General features: G+C 31.3%; 1 protein-coding gene across 2 annotated transcripts; it reads right to left on the bottom strand.

Annotated features, from left to right (window-relative positions):
• Positions 1 to 1,494: 1,494 nt before the first annotated feature.
• LOC128186210 (baculoviral IAP repeat-containing protein 7-B-like) lies at positions 1,495 to 22,069 on the bottom strand. 2 transcript variants are annotated; one of them, XM_052855998.1, is made up of 10 exons: positions 22,057 to 22,069; positions 14,393 to 14,449; positions 12,420 to 12,473; positions 10,363 to 10,416; positions 10,220 to 10,273; positions 9,902 to 9,926; positions 3,130 to 3,227; positions 2,890 to 2,976; positions 2,714 to 2,738; positions 1,495 to 1,698 (listed from the first exon to the last, which is right to left on the bottom strand). In XM_052855998.1, the coding sequence occupies exons 2-10, from the start codon at positions 14,423 to 14,425 to the stop codon at positions 1,514 to 1,516; spliced, it is 615 nt and encodes a 204-aa protein (XP_052711958.1). In that variant the 5' UTR covers positions 14,426 to 14,449; positions 22,057 to 22,069; the 3' UTR covers positions 1,495 to 1,513. The 2 variants fall into 2 exon arrangements, with proteins under 2 accessions (XP_052711958.1, XP_052711957.1); XM_052855997.1 differs by lacking the exon at positions 22,057 to 22,069 and adding an exon at positions 21,374 to 21,451.
• Between the last annotated feature and the right edge of the window lie 43 nt (positions 22,070 to 22,112).

Here is a 22,112-nt window from a genome sequence, read left to right as displayed (position 1 = left end):
TGAGTCTTCCTGCCACTCCATGAGATTTCTTCCTTTGAACTTCTTGTTCTTTCCTTTTAATTGAAAACTGTGTGAGGCCAATAATTAAAACAAAACTCTTTGTTAGCTCAGTTTTACATAAACGGAAATAATTTCATTAATATTCAACAGAATTGGTAATTTTTGGTATATATTTTCTCAGAATATGTTAAACTTCATTGCTATAAGCTCAATACTAAGTCATGTCAAGAAGAATATGTTACTGATGGTACATATATTTATGTTTTTGACAAATTACCAAACGATATATTGGATGAATTGAGAGTTGCTTTACTATAAGGGTGAGTTAGAGGAATTTATTTGAATGTGATCGATTGTTAGTAATTCATAAGATGGATATATTGACATTATTTGATAGATCAATACATTCATTGTTTGAATATTACTTTTACTAAACAATTTGATCAGTAAATTGAATCATAAGTGTTTAGTTATCCCTAACATACAATCTATCAAGATGATATTTACATGATTTTTATCCTCTTGGATGAAATATTCCAACATGCTAATTCATAGGATTTTAAATCCTATAAAAGCCTTATAGAGGATAATTTATCCTATAAACACCAATGATGGAAGTTTTCCCGTTGTGAAAAGAAATTGGGGGAGGTAACTCGCGTTAAAAACAAGAACAGTTTTCACCTGGACAAGTATCACATTTCTTCGACGGTGTGGACAAGGGGATAAGCTGTACCACTAGGATGTGCGGTTTTTACCAGAGTTACTTGTGCTTAACCGCGATCAATTTCACAGGTTAAGGTACCACGGTAAATGCGCAAACCGCGTTGACCGTAGTGTAGCATATGTGTTTATTAAAGGTTTTTATTTTGGTAATACAGACAAAATTCCAAAATGTGTCTTTAGAATCCCAATTATATCGCATACATCTGATCATTTTCAAAATTGCTGATAAAGCCAACAGGTCGATAAGATACCGTTCAATCATCTATTATTCAATCATAGTTGAAAATGAAATCATACTAATTCAAATTATTTTTCATCTACAATATACCGATGAAACATTACTATACGATATTTGAATCAATTTTAATAAAAAAACCTGGACTGAAATTAAAATCAAATTTAAAATTAAGTGCCTCATAATACAACTGAATTTTTAAATCTATTGTCATATTTTTTCGGAGCTAAAGTCATCCATTTTAAACATAAATTATTAACAGGAGAATCTTTACACAAAATCCTGTAGGTAATTGTTTTGACCCAAATTGTAGACTCGATAGCGAATGACTGGACAATTTGATCACCTTTGGCGTTTTTTTCTAGACTTGAAAAAATCGTACACAGATATATGTATTTGCAAAAATCTAAAATTTTGTTTTGGTTTCTTGTTTCTTGTTTAAAGGGTTGACGGATATTTTCTTAATTCGGCAGCATATAAAAATACCTATTTAGGATGTACCATATATTGAAAAAAAAAACAACTCTGTATTCTTCTCTATTTCAATTTATCTGTTTAGTTAACAAGGTACGCTGGGAACATATCCTTGATGTACTTCTTACAGACAGGACAATGCTTCATGGCCGGGGCGCAATCTTCACAACAGACAAGATGGAGGCATGGTTTGAAAGCAAGGACAACCCTTTTATCTTCGCACCAAATACATGTAATGGATGGTTCAGGTTTCATACGCTTGTTTTCTACAAAGACAAGACGACTTAAACTAAGGTCAGGAGTATGGAAAAAATAAATCTAAAAGGCAATAACTTTGTATTCAAAGTTATAACTGATAATATGTACAATGTATTCTCTTGAAATGACACAAGCAGATTTATGTGGACAATGACAAAAGAGGGCGTACTTAAAACGTACTTAACAGTCCGGCATCTATACAAATACATTATCAACTTACTGTCCATACGATTTTCAATTTTACAGTTTTTGCAATATTTATATATTTCGATAGAGAATTTGTTTTTGGATTTCCAATGGGGAACTATGATATGTTTTATCCATTCGTTAATTAAATCTTGAAACATCTTACACCCATTTTCTGCATTATATTATCTGAGAACATGATGTTCTTGAAATTCATTTTTGGTTCAATTTATTTCATAAGAACAATGTGCTGTCAGTCCGAATTTATACAAGTATAGTTTGTATAGTTTGAAGTGCTTGCCGGCGCTTTGAGTAACCTGCTACTAAATCCAATCATCTCAGTTATTTTTTGCAGTAAGCTGAAAGGATGTGATTTAGACGTCGGTCTATTAAGCAGACAATATTCATTATACGATACAAACTAGCTCTTAACAAAGCAAAAACTAGCAAGTTGAAACCAATGTTGAATAATTGGTCCTTTTTGAGCTTCCAAATGCCTGTTTTAAGGAATTGCTTAAAAAATCATTACAAAATCATCGCCCGCTGAAAACAGTCTGAACAGTCTTTTCAATGAATGTGATTTAATATGCATATATTTATCAAAATAAGGGTGATACACCCTGCGGGATCTTCATTCCAGAATCTGGTAATTTTGATTAATATTCGGTAATAACTTAGTAAGTTTGTTTTCATACCACATATGCTCACACCAACGCAATTATGATAATTGGTCTGTAAAACTTTTTCTTACCGTCAGTGGTATTTAAGTTTTGAAATCTATACAATGATAAGAACTATAAAATCAAAAGTAAAATACAACAAGCTAAATATAATTACCTTTTGCAACATATTCATCTTTTTCCTAAAAAAAAAAAATACAAAAAGATTCTACAGACAGCGTTAAAAAATATTTTCTTTTTTAAAATATTTCTTTCTCACACATTAAATATTTCATATAAGAATAAAAACCTCGGTATATTTAACAGATTATAATATTGTCAGTAAATACTTACGCCTGGTTTACTTTGCGAAGAATGATCTGCTGTTTGCGCATACTTGGCTAGTTGCGAATATTTTTCAGAATTGATTTTCTGTTTGTCCTGTGAATTTGATAAATTCAATGAGAACATTTATACTTCAAATCCTTTCTTATAATTGTATACTTTATATATATCAAAGAAAAGAGAACTCTTTAGCTTTTCCAAAAACTTCGAATAGAAGTATATATTAAAATAAAGAAAACAAATACTCACTTTCAAGTTGATAAATCCTTCATACTCGTATTCCAAATAAGGATTTTTTGACAGGGTGCCATAGTTTTGTAAGCCCTCAGCTGTACAGTGCTGCCATCCTGAAAGTTGACAAAGATAGCATAGGATAGGATGCAGGATGCACGATCCATAACAGAAATATAAAAGTTCTATCCTATCCTATCTTATCCTGCATCATGTAGCCAATAAGATTCGAGCTTAATTTTAAGAGTGATTTTGCAAAACGGAAATTAACTTAACAAAGTATTTACAATGCTGATTTAATTTGTTTTACAAGTTAAAACATTAAGAATGGGCATTGATGTATTATATTAACAAAACGGTGCTGAACATCTTACCACAAAAAAAAAGAAGTTCATGGGCCATATCGCTCACCTGAGCAACAATAGGCATAATAAAATCAGCTTTCTGGAGTCATATACAAGATATCTGAACAATGTTGTACAATATTAAACCCTGTATAAAAAAATCACCTGTCTATTCCTTATAACATTTTAGTTATTATAACAATTTAAATGTTTTCCTTTGTAAAATTTGAACCCCTTCCCATATGGCCCAACCTTACTCCTGAAGAATGTGATTTCGAAAATTTTTTATATACACTATCTGAACTAACTAAAGTAACAGCTTTTCTAGACAATTTGTCTTTTAGAAGATTGTCCCTATATATTCCAATGTAAAAATTTGACATCCTTACCTCCATTTGAATACCCAACCTACCCCTGCATCATGATTTGAACAGACTTGATCAGTTTCAGAGAAGATGATTTCAAAGATTTACTCTATATATTCCTAGATAAAAATTCAACTCCAAATTGTGGTTCCATTCTAATCCTAGGGATCATGATCGGAACAAAATTAAATCTACACTACCTGAGGATGCCTCCATACAAGTTTCAGCATCCCTGGCTGATCAGTTTTGGAGAAAAAAAATTAATAATTAACTCTATATATTCCTATGTAAAAATTCAGCACCCATTGCGGCCCCGCCATACCCCTGGCGATAATGATTGAAGAAACTTAAATCTACATTACCTGAGGATGCTTCCACACAAGTTTCAGCTTTCCTGACTGATCAGTTTTACAGAAGAAGATTTACTCTATACATGTATATTCCTATGAATTTGACCCCCATTGACCCCCATTTGACCCCCATTGTGGCCCCACCCAACCCACGGGGATCATGATTTTCACAACTTTAAATCTACTCTACCTGAGGATACTTCCACACTCGTTTCAGCTTTTCTAGCCAAATGGTTTTTGAGAAGAAGATTTTTGAAAAATACCAAAGCATTTTCAATGAATTTTAATTATCTCCCTTTGAAAGTGGGGGTTGCCCTTTAACAATCTTAGATTCGCCTTTGTGTCAAGTTTGATTGAAATCGGCTCAGTAGTTCTGGAGAAGTCAAAAATGTAAAAAGTTTATGGACAGACAGACAGACGGACTGACAGACAGACAGACGGACGCCGGACAAAAAGTGTTCAAAAAAGCACACTCGAGCTTTCAGTTCAGCTGAGTTAAAAATCTAATCGGTTACCTGTTTGTTTTCATTTTTGTGGACAATTCGCGTACGATTTAATTTTACCGTTGTTCAGGTAAATAAGTTATCTTGTTCTAAGAATTTTCGTTTTCATGTTTTAATTAATCATTTTGAGTACTATATTAGCTGAAATAATTGTTTCTTTCTCAAATTTTGTTTATTTAACTTTTATTCATATATTTGGATAGTGTGGGATAGGATAGATTAGGATAGAGCTTATTTGCAGGATAGGATGCCGGATACAGAATATAGGATAGGATAGGATTGCTTTGTCAGAATATCTGATAAACATCTAATTTTCATTTTAAAAAAAGATATATTTCAACACAATATTTTTCTAATCACAATAGTAAAATATTGATTATGTCCTCTTTTTGTCAGTTATTGTTTTTGTATTTGCGAAGTCTATTCTAATCGGTACATTTTCACAATGTTGTGGATAAAGATAATGGGGTTACGTTGATAAACTTTCAAACAACAAAATTTATGTTCAACTGCGCAAAGAACGAATGCACCTAAGCTATCTATTTAAATCAGAGAGAGGAAACATTTAAATCGACATTATTCTCTTGGTGGATCAATTGGCGCGTTTTCTGAATTATACTCTATGCATTATTTCTGGAAACAAATTCGAATAAAGCTTTGAAGTTGCATATTACCAAAGTGATCAAACAAACATTACTGACCATACACAGTCGATGGAAAGCGATTTAAACCATGTCAATATTTTACACTGAGCATATTTGACAAACGTCTACCTGGAGAAAACCAACGTGACTATTTGAATTAATCTATTCCATACGTAAGTTCAACATGGGTCACGCAGGTAATAGCTTTCGCTTGGCATAGGAAAAACCTTGAAATTTCAATAAATTTGTTCTTTTTAAGTACCAGCCTAATGTTGTACAAACTTCTTATCTTCACTTTTCTAAATGCATAATGCATCTTTTATCTTTTCCACAAATTTGTACACGATAAGGCTGACAGTAAACAAAGGCTTTGAAATGAATGCCCGTCCTCGATTTACTATACAAAGTCAAGATTGTATACATGTACATTCAATTCAGCGCTAAAACTTGTTGATTCTAATGGTCTAAATAGTAATAGATCATGTGCGATAAAAAATTACGGTTAACTTGAATCTTTTTTCACTCGTTCCTAAACTTGACACAATTAAATAGGCATTAAAATACCTAACAAATTGCAGAAATTGACACTCTATTACAAACATAACCTGCTTTCAAACTTTATAAGTAATTGTCTAATATCTACAACGATCTTTTTCATTGCAAATATTTACATTTGCCAGTGTCTTTGCCTGTAATAACACTACGTATCGATTTTGTACTATATAACCCATAATACTTATGACGCATAATTGAGGCGCCAGCGGGGTTTGCTTATTTATATTTAAATATTTAATCGTATGATGGCTTAAAAAAATATAAATATAAGTAATAAGGAATCATTCTTAGAATATAATGAGGTCATAATTTCGGTCGGGGCGTGAGCAAATCTATCATAAAGCCCTTCGGGCTTTATTGGGTTTGATCACGCCCCGACCGAAATAATCACCTCATAATACTAAAAGAATGATTCCTTATTCCTTATTTAAGATGTTGATAACAGTAAATTAAGAGAATCAAAACACATGTATTAACCTTTCTTGAACTGGCGTTATTAACTAAAACTGACCAAAACTGTTGTCAACATATACAGAGGTAAAAGTTATGAGGTACAATGTACAAGAACAAAACAATTCCTTTTTCAATCACTTAAATAAGCTTTAGAACTGCAGAGTTGAAGACTTATTCTGAAGATTCAAAAATCAGTAAAAATACAAAAGGGGTCTCTTGTAGACATCTCCTAAAAACACCATATGCAGGTGATGAAGGTATATTGGTACATAAGTAAGTAAAGTTTACTAGAGAAAATTTGAAGTCATCACGTTTATCATTAGACTTATCGATAGTTGATATGTTACCATCAATGCCTATTTCCAGTAAAGTAGTTTGCATAATCAGTTACAATTATTAATTAACATGACAACATTTTTGCACGATTGTCACACAGATAACTAGATGCTGTCATTAGACAGTAATACCCGCACCAAGTTTTTGCCCCCCTAAATAGCACTGTTTTGTACCAGTTTATGTAAAAATGAATACCACATGCAAGTTCCGGTAATATGTTTAAAAACTATAATTTTCAGAATAGAAGAGATCCCTAACCATTTGAAAATACACGTAAGTGGCACTTTGTGTACAATTTGGGGTTGAATTGTTTGCATGTCAATTCTTTTCAGTTAATAATCTTAACATTTCATGTCATAAAAAGTATAATGGTCTATATGATTATTACAAACAAAATTAAATTATGCCACCTCCCATAAGCGGTTGCCTGCTTTAGATTTGCATCTGTGTGCCTACATGTACATCATCATGCGCACAGATTTAGATGTGTGAAAGTGAGGGGTCCAGACCCCCTCCCCCCAATGAAAATTCATTTATATCGATACATAATGTAGTAAAATTACCAAAAATAGACCTCGGCTCCCAATGCTCTCACAGACAAATAAACGCTCTAACCAATTGCGCTTCACTGTTGGGTAACATAATTTTTGGGTAAAATATTATATTTATACTTCATTGTTTATTTCAATAGGGAGTATACATCACAATATGCAGGTGTCTTCTACCACCTTAAAGCTGAAATGGGTGCTATAAATAGTTATTTACCTGATAAAATAGTGCAAGGGGATTTGGAGAATAGGTCATAAAAATACTTGCATGTTACAAATAACTGATAATTGTCTGAAGTTACGTACACAACACAGGTCTGCAGGTATGTGTTTTCCATATGCAAAAAAGGATTAGTTAACATGCATAAACGTTTCTTTTGTGATGATCAGCTAAAGGGATTCATATTGTGCTCTAACTGGATTATCATTATGATGTTGAACAATTATAAAGGTAAGCATAATGCATGTATAGTAGCACAATATTTTGAGAAACCGGTCTGAATATAACTATTACGTTCAATTTTTAAATAAGTGAGCTCCATTTGCCAGCAAACTGCATATTTAAATAAGCTTATCATTGTTACCTATCCTATCGCATTTGTACAGTTTCTGTCATTTTAATTGCAAAAGTTATTTTTTTCATTTGTTAGACTTACACTATTGAGTTGACCCCATATTGACCCTGTGACAATTTTGTATTAAATTTTTGTATTACATGTAAGTAAGGATAGAGACTTATCATGTTTATATGAGATATAATAGAATGGAAGGGGTCCTTCTTTTTTAATGTATTAAAATGCATCAAATTCAATGTAGGACATGATCATATGGGATTGTTCTGACCCCATGAAACAGGGAAATCCAACCTATCTTTAAATGTCACAATGATGCATCAAATGGTGTGAAGAACATAACCCCCAGGTGTTGTCTTTCAACCACCACCACCCCCTTCTGAAATAGGAAATGATAATACACTATATATTTTAATACCTTTGGAGATTTCCATCCATAAAACGTATTTATTCTTACTCTTTGAATTGTGTCATTCTGCATCAAATGGTATATATGTAAAGCCCCCTTGGAGACACTCTGATATTCTAGAACTGGGAATTATAAAGTATTTCATCTCATTCATATGTACTGGCGTGTGACCAGTTCTCGCTGAGTACCATTTCTCGCCAGCGCATTGTTACATCATTTTATCAATACATAAAATAATATACGAAAAATGACGTGAGAATGCACTGGCGAGAAATATTACTTGGCCAGATCTGGTCGCACGCCAGTAGTGTTTGAACCATGTGGGTCATTCCCAGCCTAATGATAATCCTGCTTTGTTTAGGAGACTTAACAATTGCCCCAAATAGGCGAATACACCTGCATATAACATTTTGTTTATCTTAAAAATTAAATTTAACAATTTCCAAAATGTTAATGAACATTGGAAGAAAAAGAGCAACTAAGAAATTATTAAAAATTTGCTACTATACACACGTAAGAATGAGTCTTTAAAACCACGTTTGATTTTTTTTTTGGGGGGGGGAGGGTGGGTGATATTAATTATTGATCCCCTGATAGAAATATGACTTTTCATCATATCTCATGTAAGATGTAGGTTTTTTTTTTAGCTATAAACGTCAATATTTTGCTATTATTTTACTCCCTGGATGAAATTTAAATTTTCAAAACATTGCACATCTATAGGACAGCCCCTATTACATCCCAAAAGATGACGTAACTACTCCAAAAGATGTAAGAGGAGTTCTGTGAACCATACTTTTTGCAATAAAACATCATTTTTTGTTGACGATCAATCATCGTGATAAAAAAGGTCTGAAACCTGATCACACTTGAAAATGACACCCTTAATCAATCATATTCTAGAAGATCATTTGGCTACTGCAAAAAATGTTGACGTTTTTGAAACTAGATTTTTTTTGTTAAAAAAAAAAAAAAAAAACAAAAAAAAACCGTCATTTTTCAGCTACCAAAAGACCCCAAAGACAAAATTGAAATTTCCGAAACCTTATTGAGCATATATATGACACCCGAAAACATATTCCAAGAGATGATTTTTCTATTGTTGAAAATATAGGAGAGTTCGAGGAAAAAGTTTTCTTGGGAAAAAACGTCATTTTTTACCAATTAATTGATACCAGAGAATTGTTGAAACCTTTTAACAAAAAAACTTGACAACCCTAACCAAGCTCCAAGAGTTCAGTTTGCTGGTTCATAACATGTAAGAGCAGTTTGAGAAAGTAAAACGTGACAGACAGACGGACGGACGGACGGACGGACAGACGGAAGAGGGTAACAACAATATGCCCGTACTTTCTTTAGAAAGTGCGGGTATAATAAAGCATTGGTGGTTGTTATGGAGGTTTAAAGAACAAAATGGCCGTTAGATCTTCCGCAAAATTTGGGATAAGTTACCTCTAGCCGTTAACTGTCTTTACATAGAGACAAAATAATAATAGTTTAACTTTAAAAATGTCAAGGAGATTGATTTAGTTAAAAGATCGCCATGACTATAGAGCCCTTTTAAATTCATCTTTAGATGGTCTAAGTTTCTGCGACAAAAAAAAAAAAGAAGTCCGCATACAATTAATCGTTTTGCGACACACAAAAAAGAGATCAACGTTGATTGAACTTATACATAAGATTTTAACAATAGAAAAATTTTTATTTTTACCTTTCCAAGTTTCGTTGGGTTGATTCTGAAAGACAAAAAACAAATACAAATTTATCATGCACATTATACTGATGTTCTGAATGTAAACATGTTTGTATTGGCTCTTATGTCGCAACTATATAAGCAGCGTACATGTATAAGGAACCAGATTCCACGTGTAGTAGATTGCTGTTACGTTTGATTAAATTAGCTAATGCACAGTTGTTTTATGTACACCAATATAAATTCTTTGAATAAGAAAGTTGATGATATGTATTGACCACATCAGAAAAAAGTCCTAATAAAGAAAAAATAACAAGGCTTTAAATTTCAACAAACCCATTCATTTCCCTCTTCTTCCTGGATTCCCATATGTTTGCAGAAACATTTTAACTAAAATTAAAAAAACATCATTCACCAATTTCATCACAACTGAACACGGCTTGTAGATTTAAATATAACATGTAACTAATTCTACAAACCAATTTCCTGGGAAATCCAACTCTGCTGATGATCCAGTCCCATATACTTCTCACCTAGGTAAAGAGTCATCAGAAAACAAAATTAAGTAATGTTTGCATATACTTTCATATGATCGCAGGGATATCTGGGGCCCGTTTCACAAAGATTTCCTAAATATGTTTTCTAAGATGGAACTTAAGCTGTGCCTTAATTATAACTTAGGAAGTTCCTAAGATTTGCCATAGCTGTTTCACAAAACTTTCTTAGCATAACGCAGTTGACTGTATAATCTTAAGATACACTGTAAGCCACTTTTAAACAAATTTGTTAACATATACTAGCATATATGGATCATGTAGATTCTTTTTAGTATGGCACGGATGTAAACTTTCTAAGTTAATGAAAAAACTTATTCCCTTATTCACCTAGAATCAAATTAGAAAAAAAGTTAAAATGTGTAAATAGAATGTAAATAGTGTAGTGCTAATGTGCATGTACTGAAATTTTGTATAATATTTTACCTTCACATGCATACACGAGTAGATGAAAATAACGTAATAAACCCGTATATTCTTTGAAAACGGTATTTTTTTAATTTGAGAGATTGTAGAATCTTTCTCGTGTTTTGCTACATGTACATATGATTCTTGACGACATGAATTAATTAAAAACATTGGTCACTGCTAGAATTTATGTTATTCTTTATAAATGATTGAGTGCATTTCTTTGGGTATAGTTGGTCTATTATAAATAGTCCGTGTTAACATATACAGATATGCTTAATCCTAAATTTAAAATACTTGTATAGATATCCAAATTTTATGACTTTACTATATCTTCCGGTATATTCCAAATGGAATGCAATAATCACATGCAGTGACAAGTACTATTTAGAATGGAAAGATGTGGAATTTTAAACTAGGTTTAATGTAACGCGTTTTTTTATTGTTATGGTTGATATAAGAATGGGACTTTTTTAACAAAAGGGAACATCGCAAATAAATGCATATTGGCTTATAGAGGAAACGAGGGTAAAAGGCAACAATTTCTGAATTAAACAGCATTCCCTTGGATGCTTTAGCATCGACATACCTAAACCACTTCCCGGTCACTCCTACCCTCCCCCCCCCCCCCAGAAAAAAATGAAATATGTAACCTCTGACCCCACCACAAAGAAAACATATAACATTTCTTTCGTAAAAGAAAAGCTTGTTTCGAGGAGAGATAGGACAAATCATCCAATCATTCTGCAATTGAATTTTAATTTAGTATTTATTTCTGTTTTTATCAAACTACTTAAGATATCAGTGATTCTCGGGCATGACTAATTCCATTATCATCAGTGCACTAGCTATCACAATACCCGCTACGCTGCGTGTGCGACCAGATAATCTAAAAAAACATATTAAAATTAAAAGTCTTCACCAAAGAAATTAATTGAAGAAATATATGTTAATTTTGATAGTTCTAACGTTTTCAGTTAGGAAGTAAAGTGAACAAGTCCTAATGATTCGTGTATTCTCATATCTTTGTTTAACTTTAATGTGCATTTAATTCATTTCAAAATAGAATAAACCGTCGCCATGTTAAGTTTGTTCCCAAGACATCGATTTACCCGTCTTAAAGTTAAGACATAACTTAGGAATTTCATAAGATCATAAGATAAGACTTGAATAGTGAACCGGATAAGTAATGAACTTAGGGAAGAGTTCTTTCCTGAGATATAACTTAGTCCTAAGTATGCTTTGTAAAACGGGCCCCTGATCTATAGCTCAATAAAAAGAAACCAGTAACTAAACTCACTACAACAAGATAAGGCTTGCGGAAATAGATATACGTGTAACATGTTTTAAAAATTCTAGAAACAATAAAATGTTTAATCAGTTAATGATAAAAATAGACTTTTAAGCATTGTAAATTGAAATTTCAACAAACCAATTCATTAACCCCTTCTTTTTGGATTCCCATATGTTCGCATGGACATTTTAATTAAAATTTTAAAAAATCATTCACTAATCTCATTACCACTTAACACGGCTTGTAGATTTAAATATAACATGTAACTAAATCTACAAACCAATTTCCTGGAATATCCAACTCTGCTGATGATCCAGTCCCATATACTGCTCATCTAAGTAATTAAAAAAATCATCAAAAACAGAATTAAGAAACGTTTGCATATACTTTCATATGATCGCAGAGATATCTGATCTATAAAGAACACAGTTACTTAACGCATCACAACAAGATAAGGAAATAGATATAACATGTTTTATAGATTTTAACAATACCGCTAATGATAGAGTCGCATGAATTTTCCATTTAAGTAAAAATTAAACCATTTTAAAATTAAGTTACGTTTGCATATACATGTATGTACTGTCAAATGAATTTTAAAAATGAGAATGAAAATCTTGATCTGGTTTCATTCTTTTGCTTTGTATCTGACGTCTTTCAAATGTAATGACAGAAGATTTACCTATGGTGCTATGTTTTTTTTAATTTGACAAAGATAAGAGTAAACATAGTTTACTATCTGGGAAAAAAATGTGCTTTACTAATCTCTCAACCAACCTTATCTTTAAAATGTGTCGGGTTTTCCAAATACGAGTTCTTCTTTTGAAGGGAAAAATAACATCCGTTAATATATTCATATATATTAACTTGTTTACAATTGTTAAAGTGACTAATAATGAATAATACATATATATGCATATGTGTATGAGATTTTTAGGACAAAGTATATCAATTGGGCAGGAAGTATAAGAAACACATCCATCATTTTTTATGCTTAAATTCCGATTACAATAGGGTATGGTGTCTTCAAAATTCACAAACACAAGACAAAGCAACGCATTGCTATTGCAGTTAGGACATAAAACTATTTTTATTTTATAATTTGAAACTGAAATTCTCAACCCTGTCTTGAATTTTTTTATTTTGAAAAGGTCATTCTATTATGGTAGTGTTATAGTGTATTAATGTGTACACAGGCGACTTCGTCACTTATGTTTATCATATGTGGATCATATGATTTGTTTATAATGAAATCATAAAAAGGGCAAAAATCTGAATCATGTACACGTATTGTTAAGAAATTGTAAACAGGAAAAGAAAAGTGAAAAATATACTAAGATCTATTATTAATGTACAGCATCTTATCAAAACAGAACAAACCAAATGAAAAAAGACAAACTAAAATGCATCAATACATAGAAATAGAAACACAATTGAATAGATAGATAGATAAATAGATTTTAACCAAAATAAATATTATAATTGAAGAATCTGTAACTGTTTTTGTATATTACATATAATATAAACTTCCGTTATCCAACAATGTTTTATATTTCGGGGGAAGGGGGGGGGGGGGGGGTCGCAAATATCTAGAAACAAATACAAAATGCAATCGTTTATTGCACTTAAATACTTTTGCTTTTAAAAGGACACTTAAGGCTTAAAGCCGAGTCATTCCAGTTTTATATTCTTTGGGTTGTGTTTATGACGAGTCTAGGTGAACATAATCTTTAATGAAATACTTTATATTCGGCATCAAAAGTTGAAGAAGTTTATAACATACTTAAACCTATATCATTATATAACAGCAGATTCTATTTTTCATTGCTTTTTACCAAGAAAAATATATCATTTATGACATTGCTTTTCATATACCAAGCTTTTTTATTTCTACTTAAAACACTGCTGTGATGTCATTTCTTTGATCCAGCAGTGTAACATTTTACCTGTGTCAGACTGATATTAGTTCTATTCAGTGAGCTTCTTAATACAAGGCTGTAACAAGTGGTTACAATACTAATATCCTTCAAAATCGGGCTGTCTCAGGTAAATTAACCTGTCTTTAATTTAACTTCTGTCTGTAAAATAATCAGACCATTCTCTGCCCTATTGGGCCTCAATACTCTTTGAAAATACCGAAGTGTATTCATTACTTCTTTAATGCATGCTGATATATATTTTTCTGCCTCAATCTTATAATACTTTGAATTTAATTCAATCTGAAAGCTTTAATCTTCATACTAGTATACTCACACAATGTTCTCCGGGGTGGGCGTCTTCATCCATACCAACTAGTGATTCGTTTATCCACTGAAATAAAATAAACGAATATAAAGAAAAGCTATGTATATAGCAGGAACCTTTTATTTTTCATATGTAACAGTCACTTAAATGTAATTTGTCTATTAGGACAAAAGAATATCAATCTAGCAGGAAATATAAGAAACACATCCCTCAGCTGGTTTCTTAAATTTGGATCACCTTAAAGTTTTTGATTTCTCTAAATTTTACAAATACCAATCAAAGCAACAAATTTTAAATGCAATTAAGACAATAAACCATACTCATTTCATAATTTTGAAATACCATTTCGTGAGATTTTATTTGATAGTCTTTTCTCTTATCGTAGTTTTATGATGTAATGATATGCATAATAGGTATATTGGTGGCTATGTAATTGTAAACAGGAAAAGGAAACTGAAGTAAAATTACTCGGATCTATTAATGAAAGTGCAGAATCTTATCGAAACCAAACAAACCAAATGAAATAACACGCTGAAACACTCTAAAACCATATGAAAAGAAAAATAATATTTAAAACTTTTTGTGAATACTGTGGAATCATTAGATTTCGTGGTGGCTCAATTTTCGTGGAATTCGTGGAATTCGTGGGTACCTCTCATCCACGAATTAACATCCTCCATGAATTAATAAATTAGGGTAATAAAGTTATAGTTCCTTCGTAGGTTTCAGAGAATGCACGAATTTACGTCCCCACGAACCTGTAAAATTTAAGCAATCCACGAAAATTGGCCCCAACGAAATTTAATGATTCCACAGTAGTTATTAATGTAATTAAGTGAAAATTGTGAATATAAAAGCGTTTAATGGTTATTTCATAAAGGCTAAATGTAAATGGGTGCATCATTCATTTTCCAAGAAAACAATACTCATCCCCGACGTGGGTTATGGAGTTTTTTGCAAATAAATGCTAAATATATTCCCACAAGATATATTTAAAAAGCATTTCAATATATAGAAAACCGATGTACATTTGAACATGTTTCACTAACTTTTTTGTTATAAATGACATCTTGTTAATTAAACACGCATAACTTGAATTTTGAAAGTTAGGCAAAAATATGCATCTAATCTTTTGTTTACAAGAAGCTGCCAAGGTTTTTGTTTAAAGGTGTTATGATAACCAAAGTGATGGTCTGGTATGGTTTAGTTTGGTTTTAATTTGAATTGGGGATTCATTTGCTTTCATCTGCTCTTTTCTCATTTGGTTTCAATTTTATCTAGCAGTTTACATGTACCACGCATTAAATGAATCATTAAATGCATTTTTTATTACTCTATGAAAATAACATTTCATTTTGCTAGGTTTCGTTTTATTTTGTTAATAAATTAGGTTTTGTTTCGTTTTCGTTTCGTATGGGTTGGTTTGTTACTTTCTCTTTCGATTCCTTTTCGTTTTCTTAAAGGCCGAACATTTTTACCGGGTGGTAAATCTCAGGTGAGGGCGGGGCTTAATTTCTAGAGTTGTGAAAGCTTCCGGGGCTTGCAGTCTACCTGCGGTCGTGAACGCTGCTAATCACTATACACAGGAAGCAAATTAATACACAGGAAATAAACAATTAGTCAGAATTGGCCATAGTTTGAATATGTTATTGTTCTAATGACCATACGAAGCGATTTTATACAGAAATGTTTTGCGTCGTCCGAATTTTCTCTAAGCACACGTGTGTAAAGTACAATTGACAAAACTTCAGTAAATTAATTCTGCTTTAAAATATAAGTCGGTACATTGTGTTAAGCCCTTGACATTGTTTAGGAAGGATATTTTAATAAATATAATTGTATAAGAAAACCATACGATCAGTTGGAATGTGGAACTGATGTAAAGGCAGCCATTACACGGTGACAATTAATGGAGTTCGTTTCCATTGAGTGACGTTTTTGTGCAACAAGTTCCAGTTGAGTGTATTACCAGTAAATACAGCTTTAGTAGCTCAGAAGAGTGTATGTGCTTTGGAGCTGCTCATGCATCTTCGTAGAATTTATTAGATCACATGCATTCAACATGATTGAAATATAGATTGCGTATTTTCAATTACTGAATAATTATTTTTCATAAACAATGTTGATACTTGTGATGTTAAAAATTCAATTTATAATCCCCCTCTTAATACGTGACGGAAGATATCAAAGATAACATTGTTAATTGCTAGTAAGCAGAAATCCGCGGACCTGGCAAGATCACGCTCGGACGATCACGTCAATCAAACTGGGTGCTATTGTTTCAAACTTGATTGACAAGCGGCATCTTTTTGAAGTTTGTACAGGTAAAAAAGGGGGCGTTTGTAAAATGTTCGGCCTTTAAAACTAGTCTCGTTCAACCAGACGCTCGGCTGTCTCCGTAAATCCCCGACGAGCAGGAGCTGGTAAAGCGTTACGTAAATGTTTGTGTCCTTAAAACGAGGCTTACCAAAATACTGGTATTGAATTTGATTGGTTGAAAAAAATCACACCTCCTGTTTAACATGTAAAAAATGACGGGAACAATTGGAAAGTTTAATAACGGTTATAAATGGAAAGGATTTATTTGCAGTGTAGCCTTATGGGATAGGGTAGAACCAGTAAATGTTTTAAGGTATTTCAATTTAAAATCTAGCTATCGTGTAAAACTTGTCAACAAACATTCACCGCTTCGTCAAATTTAAGTTCTGAGTCTTTGGAAAGCGAGACTATAGTATAAGACTAAATCGACGTAAGTTCCTTAATTATAACCGCAATAAAATTAAGAACTGTATATCACACAAACTCAAACCGGCACACATACTCTGCTAGTCGGAGATTTACGGAGACAGCCGAGCGTCTGGTTGAACGAGACTAGCTTAAAACACGAATAAAGTTTACAAATAAAGCTGAATAAATACATTTTTGATACGTCCTTATCAATATTAATTTGAGTCATTTGTTTTCTTAACTTAAATCGACACATCTAATACGCGCATATTTTACTCATTTTATGACTAGTTTAACCACAAGATTTTATAACAAGAACATACATTGCCTTTGATTATGTTAATTTTGCATGCTTAAAATTCTTAAGAACAAAGAGTAGCAATTGAAACAATAATGATTAAAAAATAAAATGAAAAACACATTGAAAACCGAAAGACATAAAATAATCGTAATCTTTAAGACATAAGAAATTGACTATAACAAAAAGAGATTAGGTTCTTTTTAAGTGGTATTCCAATACAAAATGAGGTCTATTAACCTAACATATTTTGCCCTTTATACTGTAAATTCCTTATATTACGCAGACACTTAATTCCCGCTGTTTTGTATCAAATCATGAAAATCTTAAATCGCGGACGCGGAACTATTTACCTTTTTGCTTATTGTTCTCAACTCTGAAAAAATATTGGCGAGATAGCGAAATTTTGTTAAGGGTTTTTCTCGCGATTTTACGCGGATATAAATTCCTGGCGTTTAATTAAAGATCTATAGAATAAATATTATTTTATTAATTAATTGAACTGTTTTGGGTGGGGTTTTTTTTTGGCTTTCCGGTCTTTATATACACACTGATTACCAAAAATCTAAAAAAAAAAACCAAAACAAAACATGAACGTGTGTTTTCATTGATGAAGTTAAGGTACCATTTAGAAGTTTTAATGCGATGTACTTCAGGTTCCCTGTTTGCCTGTTTAAGTAAGCAAATTATTGAAATACTGTCAATACTTTATAACGATAGATCTAATACAATTACCTATACGGAAAAAAGTGAAAAGACTAAATGCAAGCAAGCACCATTTCGTTTCCTACTTAAAATTTACTTTCGGCTCTTATTACTACTTCCTTATAGGATTTGACTTTCTGCGTGTCATATTTCTTCTCAAGAAAAGTATTTTCCTAATTTTGTTTCTTATTTCTTCATATGAACATAATCTAAGTTTTTGACAAAAATACTTAAATTTCCTGAATTTTGCTTTTTTTTTAAATCTTTCTTGTCTGACAATCACTATATAGTTGTTGTTTTTTTTTTAAAATTCAAATATACCTTAACATAATTGATATTGCTATGTTGTTTTTTTAATACTAGTTTGATTCAAGCTTTACACAACAGTCACAATGCCTGTATAAAATGAGACGAAACATGATATAAATAACTTTCCTTATCTGTAACTTATCTGTTACTATGTAACTTAAAGAAAAAAATTGATCTAGAGATCAAGTGAAGTTGCTCATTGGTAAATACGTTTATCGGTAAGTTGCTTAAATTTGGATATGTCTTAATTGCCCAAGTCAAAACGTTTGAGTTATGTTCAAGACACAACCGTTAATATAGGCATCATGGTATGCTTTAATGACATAACATTGACATAAGAATACCAAATGAAGCTTACTAATAAAAGATACATGATTAACAATGCCATATACACGTTCTTTATTATTAGAAATAAATATGATTGAAGGTAAATCATGTTTTAAAGATTGATATGTTTCCGAAAAGCGTTCATAGCCTTGATATTTCCAAAGGTTTGCTCCAATGAATAGATCCTTTCCTAAGACACCTTTTTTGGACATAATAACTTTAAGTGCATCTTTAAGATAGACGAAAAGTAGCAAAAATAAACTGAAAGTAATTTTAACACTGTCACCAGAGGAAGGTGTCCTTTTTAGTAAAAAATGAATTTGTTTAAGTATATAATTTAACATTATACTAAATTTTGCATCGTTATCTCAACCGAGATTTCATGAATATTTTTAAACATCAAAACATATTGAATTTTCTGAACTACATTAAGTTGGCTTTACTTATTTTTATCATCGAAATATTTATATTTTGTTAACCTTATGATATAATATAATGAAAAACGGATAAGGCAATTTGTTTTAGAAAAAATAACATTTATTGAGAATTGAACGGAATGTCTTTTGTAAGCTTTTTAAATGCGTCGTTTAAAGATAAAATTAAATATAGATAAAGAAATTTCCATATGTGTCCACGTGTTTGTATTTTTAGATATTAGGTATTAATAGGATATAAGATAATATTATATGAGCAATTTATTCCTAGTTTTCTTGTAAACTCATATCCAACTCATAACTAGAAAAAAAAAACCCAGAAAGTTATGTTCACCTGCACATGACCTTGATAACATTTAATTTTCTCTACATTGGACTAAAAATAGATCGTTCAATGAAATATCGCGCTTCTCAGTTTGTTTGGCTATGGCCTCAAACAAAAATCGTCGCTTGATAACAATCAATGAGATAAGTCTAAATAAATTCGTCTCTGATCATATAATTAAATAATTATTACTGTTTTTAGATCAATATAATGGTTTAGCTACCCTCGAAGTATAATAAAGTTAATCAAAGGACTATATTTGGAATGGTCAAATATCTGCCCCATTTTAAACAATTCTTAAATAGTATCGTATAAAAACCAAATCGCCATAAATCATTATACAAAGAATGCCTATCACTTTAATATTGATTTAAGCCACCATTGCTCATTCGCTGTATATCTTATATTAACATTTTTGAGAAATTACTGTTAAATCATTTAATCTATTAACAAATAAAATTTTTTAAAAAAAATACAGTTCGAACGTTTATTTTTAATGCATATCGATTTGAATTCATATAGTTCAAAATTGACAAGCCAAAAATCTATGCCACTGAGTTAAACGACCTGTAAGCGTCAGAGTACAACCAAATGTCAGCTCTAATTTAAGTACATCAAGCTATAAGAAATAATCTCTACATCGTTCTGGTTCATTGAGTGTATTCTTGTTGTTTTTTTTCTTCTTTTTTTTTGTTCATAGTGCGTGTATTTTTTCTTAATTGATGAAAATTAAAGCTACGCTTAACGCATTAACTCCACGAGTTTGCAAGAATTGACCCAAGAATTGACCCAAGAAATTCTAATAGTTGTAGTTACATATACTTTGGTAACCTTAACATACACGGGGGCCATACAATGTCCTGGTCGACAATGATAATTTACGTATTTTACTCACTATTAGTTAAATTATTTAGATATAAATGTAAATTTGATTAGTAAACGCCTCCTTTAATACTTGGCTAGAGGCGTAGTCATTGCAACAAAAATACACATTCTGCTGGTTTTCTAATTTTTCTGCAATGTGCTTGCTATCCTCTTACCAGCAGGGTACCCGCATGAAACATAAAACATAGCATTTAATGTTAAGAATTTGTTTGTTGATACATCAAACTTCATTGATTAATCATTAATGACTATTTGAATTTTGAAGGCTATGTGAAAATACGCATCTTATCTTTAGTTTACAATTTGAAATTAACATAAGTATAAGAGTCTTTGTTCAAAGATCAAAAAATAACTACAGCTTTTTTAAAAACCATGATTTTGTTTTCGTTTTAAATTGGGTTTCGATTTTCCCTCCTATGATTTTGTTTTGTTTGGTTGCAATTATGTTTTGCAGTTAACATGTATTAAGTTCACTTGAGGTTTCTTCTAGAAAACAGAATTGTATTTTATTGGGATTTACTTAATTTCACTAGGATTAATTGTGTTTGTTTATTGTGTTATGTTTCACTTTCGTTTTGTATAAAAAGAATTAAAACGATCGACTAAGTAAATAAGGTTTTTTTTACTTCCTGCTTGCTTGCTATTATCAATATTAGTTTGCATCATTCCTATTTTTGACTTTTATTTGACACATTTAATACATGCAACAACAAATGTTTTATTTTAATGACCTATCATTTAACAATATGATTTTACAGCTAAAGGAATATATAATTTTGAGTTTGTAAGCTCGTATTTTTAGCTGAAAGAGTAAAGAATTCAAACAGAAATGCAAATTAAAAAAAAACACCACACAATGAAAACCAAAATCAAAACTAATATTCACATTTACATTTAAAACACGTTTCCATATATATATATATATATATATATATATATATATATATATATATATATATATAAACCAGATTAAAGCTTACCTGAAACTTCTTTAGTCACTGATGAAGTTTAAATACGATGTACTTCAACTTCCCTGGCTCTCTGTTTAAATAAGCTTTTATTGAAATACTGCCAATATTTAATACAATTTTCTATGTGGGCAATAGAAGACACCGCTATGTGCAAGGAAGCAACGATTCTTTTCTCTTTTTATTGTGAAATTGAGCAGTTACATGCATTTGTATCCAATGATTCAATAGAATGATTGCAACGGCATTATGTAAACTTACTTCAAAACATAAACATTCACAGAGAGAGAGAGAGAGAGAGAGAGAGAGAGAGAGAGAGAGAGCGCAAGGAATTGTAGAATGAGGGATCAATCACTGTAAATTGATGTTCGAAGTTTTAGAAAAAGAATAAGAGAAAAGGAAAGAAAAAAGAAAGTAAACTGGTCAGAAAAAGGAAATATACCTATGTTTCTTTTGAGTAAAAAGAATGAATTTGCTATAATTTTACAACATATCAAATTGCGTATCGTTATCTCAACTGAGATTTCATGAACAATTTTAGACGACAAAACGTATTGAACTTTATTAACGTAGATAACGATTGTTTCCCTTACAACTTGTTGCAATATCTTAATCATCGAAATTAAGCAATTGGTTTCAAATTCTTTTAAACATTTCATTAAAAATCAAATAGAAAACCTTGCTACAGTACTTACACTTTTGGAAGCTTTAAACTGCGTCGTTTAATAAGTTAAATATAGATAAATAAATT

This window comes from Crassostrea angulata, chromosome 5, assembly GCF_025612915.1.
Source record: "Crassostrea angulata isolate pt1a10 chromosome 5, ASM2561291v2, whole genome shotgun sequence".
NCBI lineage: Eukaryota > Metazoa > Mollusca > Bivalvia > Ostreida > Ostreidae > Magallana > Magallana angulata.
This window is presented reverse-complemented; position numbering and strand designations above follow the sequence as displayed.

Coding starts and splice junctions, on each gene's coding strand:
- LOC128186210 (XM_052855998.1), bottom strand. CDS start 14,425: ATGGATGAAGACGCCCACCCCGGAGAACATTGT. Junction 9,927..10,219: donor AAGAAGAGGGAAATGAATGG/GTTTGTTGAAAT, acceptor TTTGTCTTTCAG/AATCAACCCAACGAAACTTG. Junction 1,699..2,713: donor AGATGAATATGTTGCAAAAG/GTAATTATATTT, acceptor TTGTCTTTGTAG/AAAACAAGCGTATGAAACCT.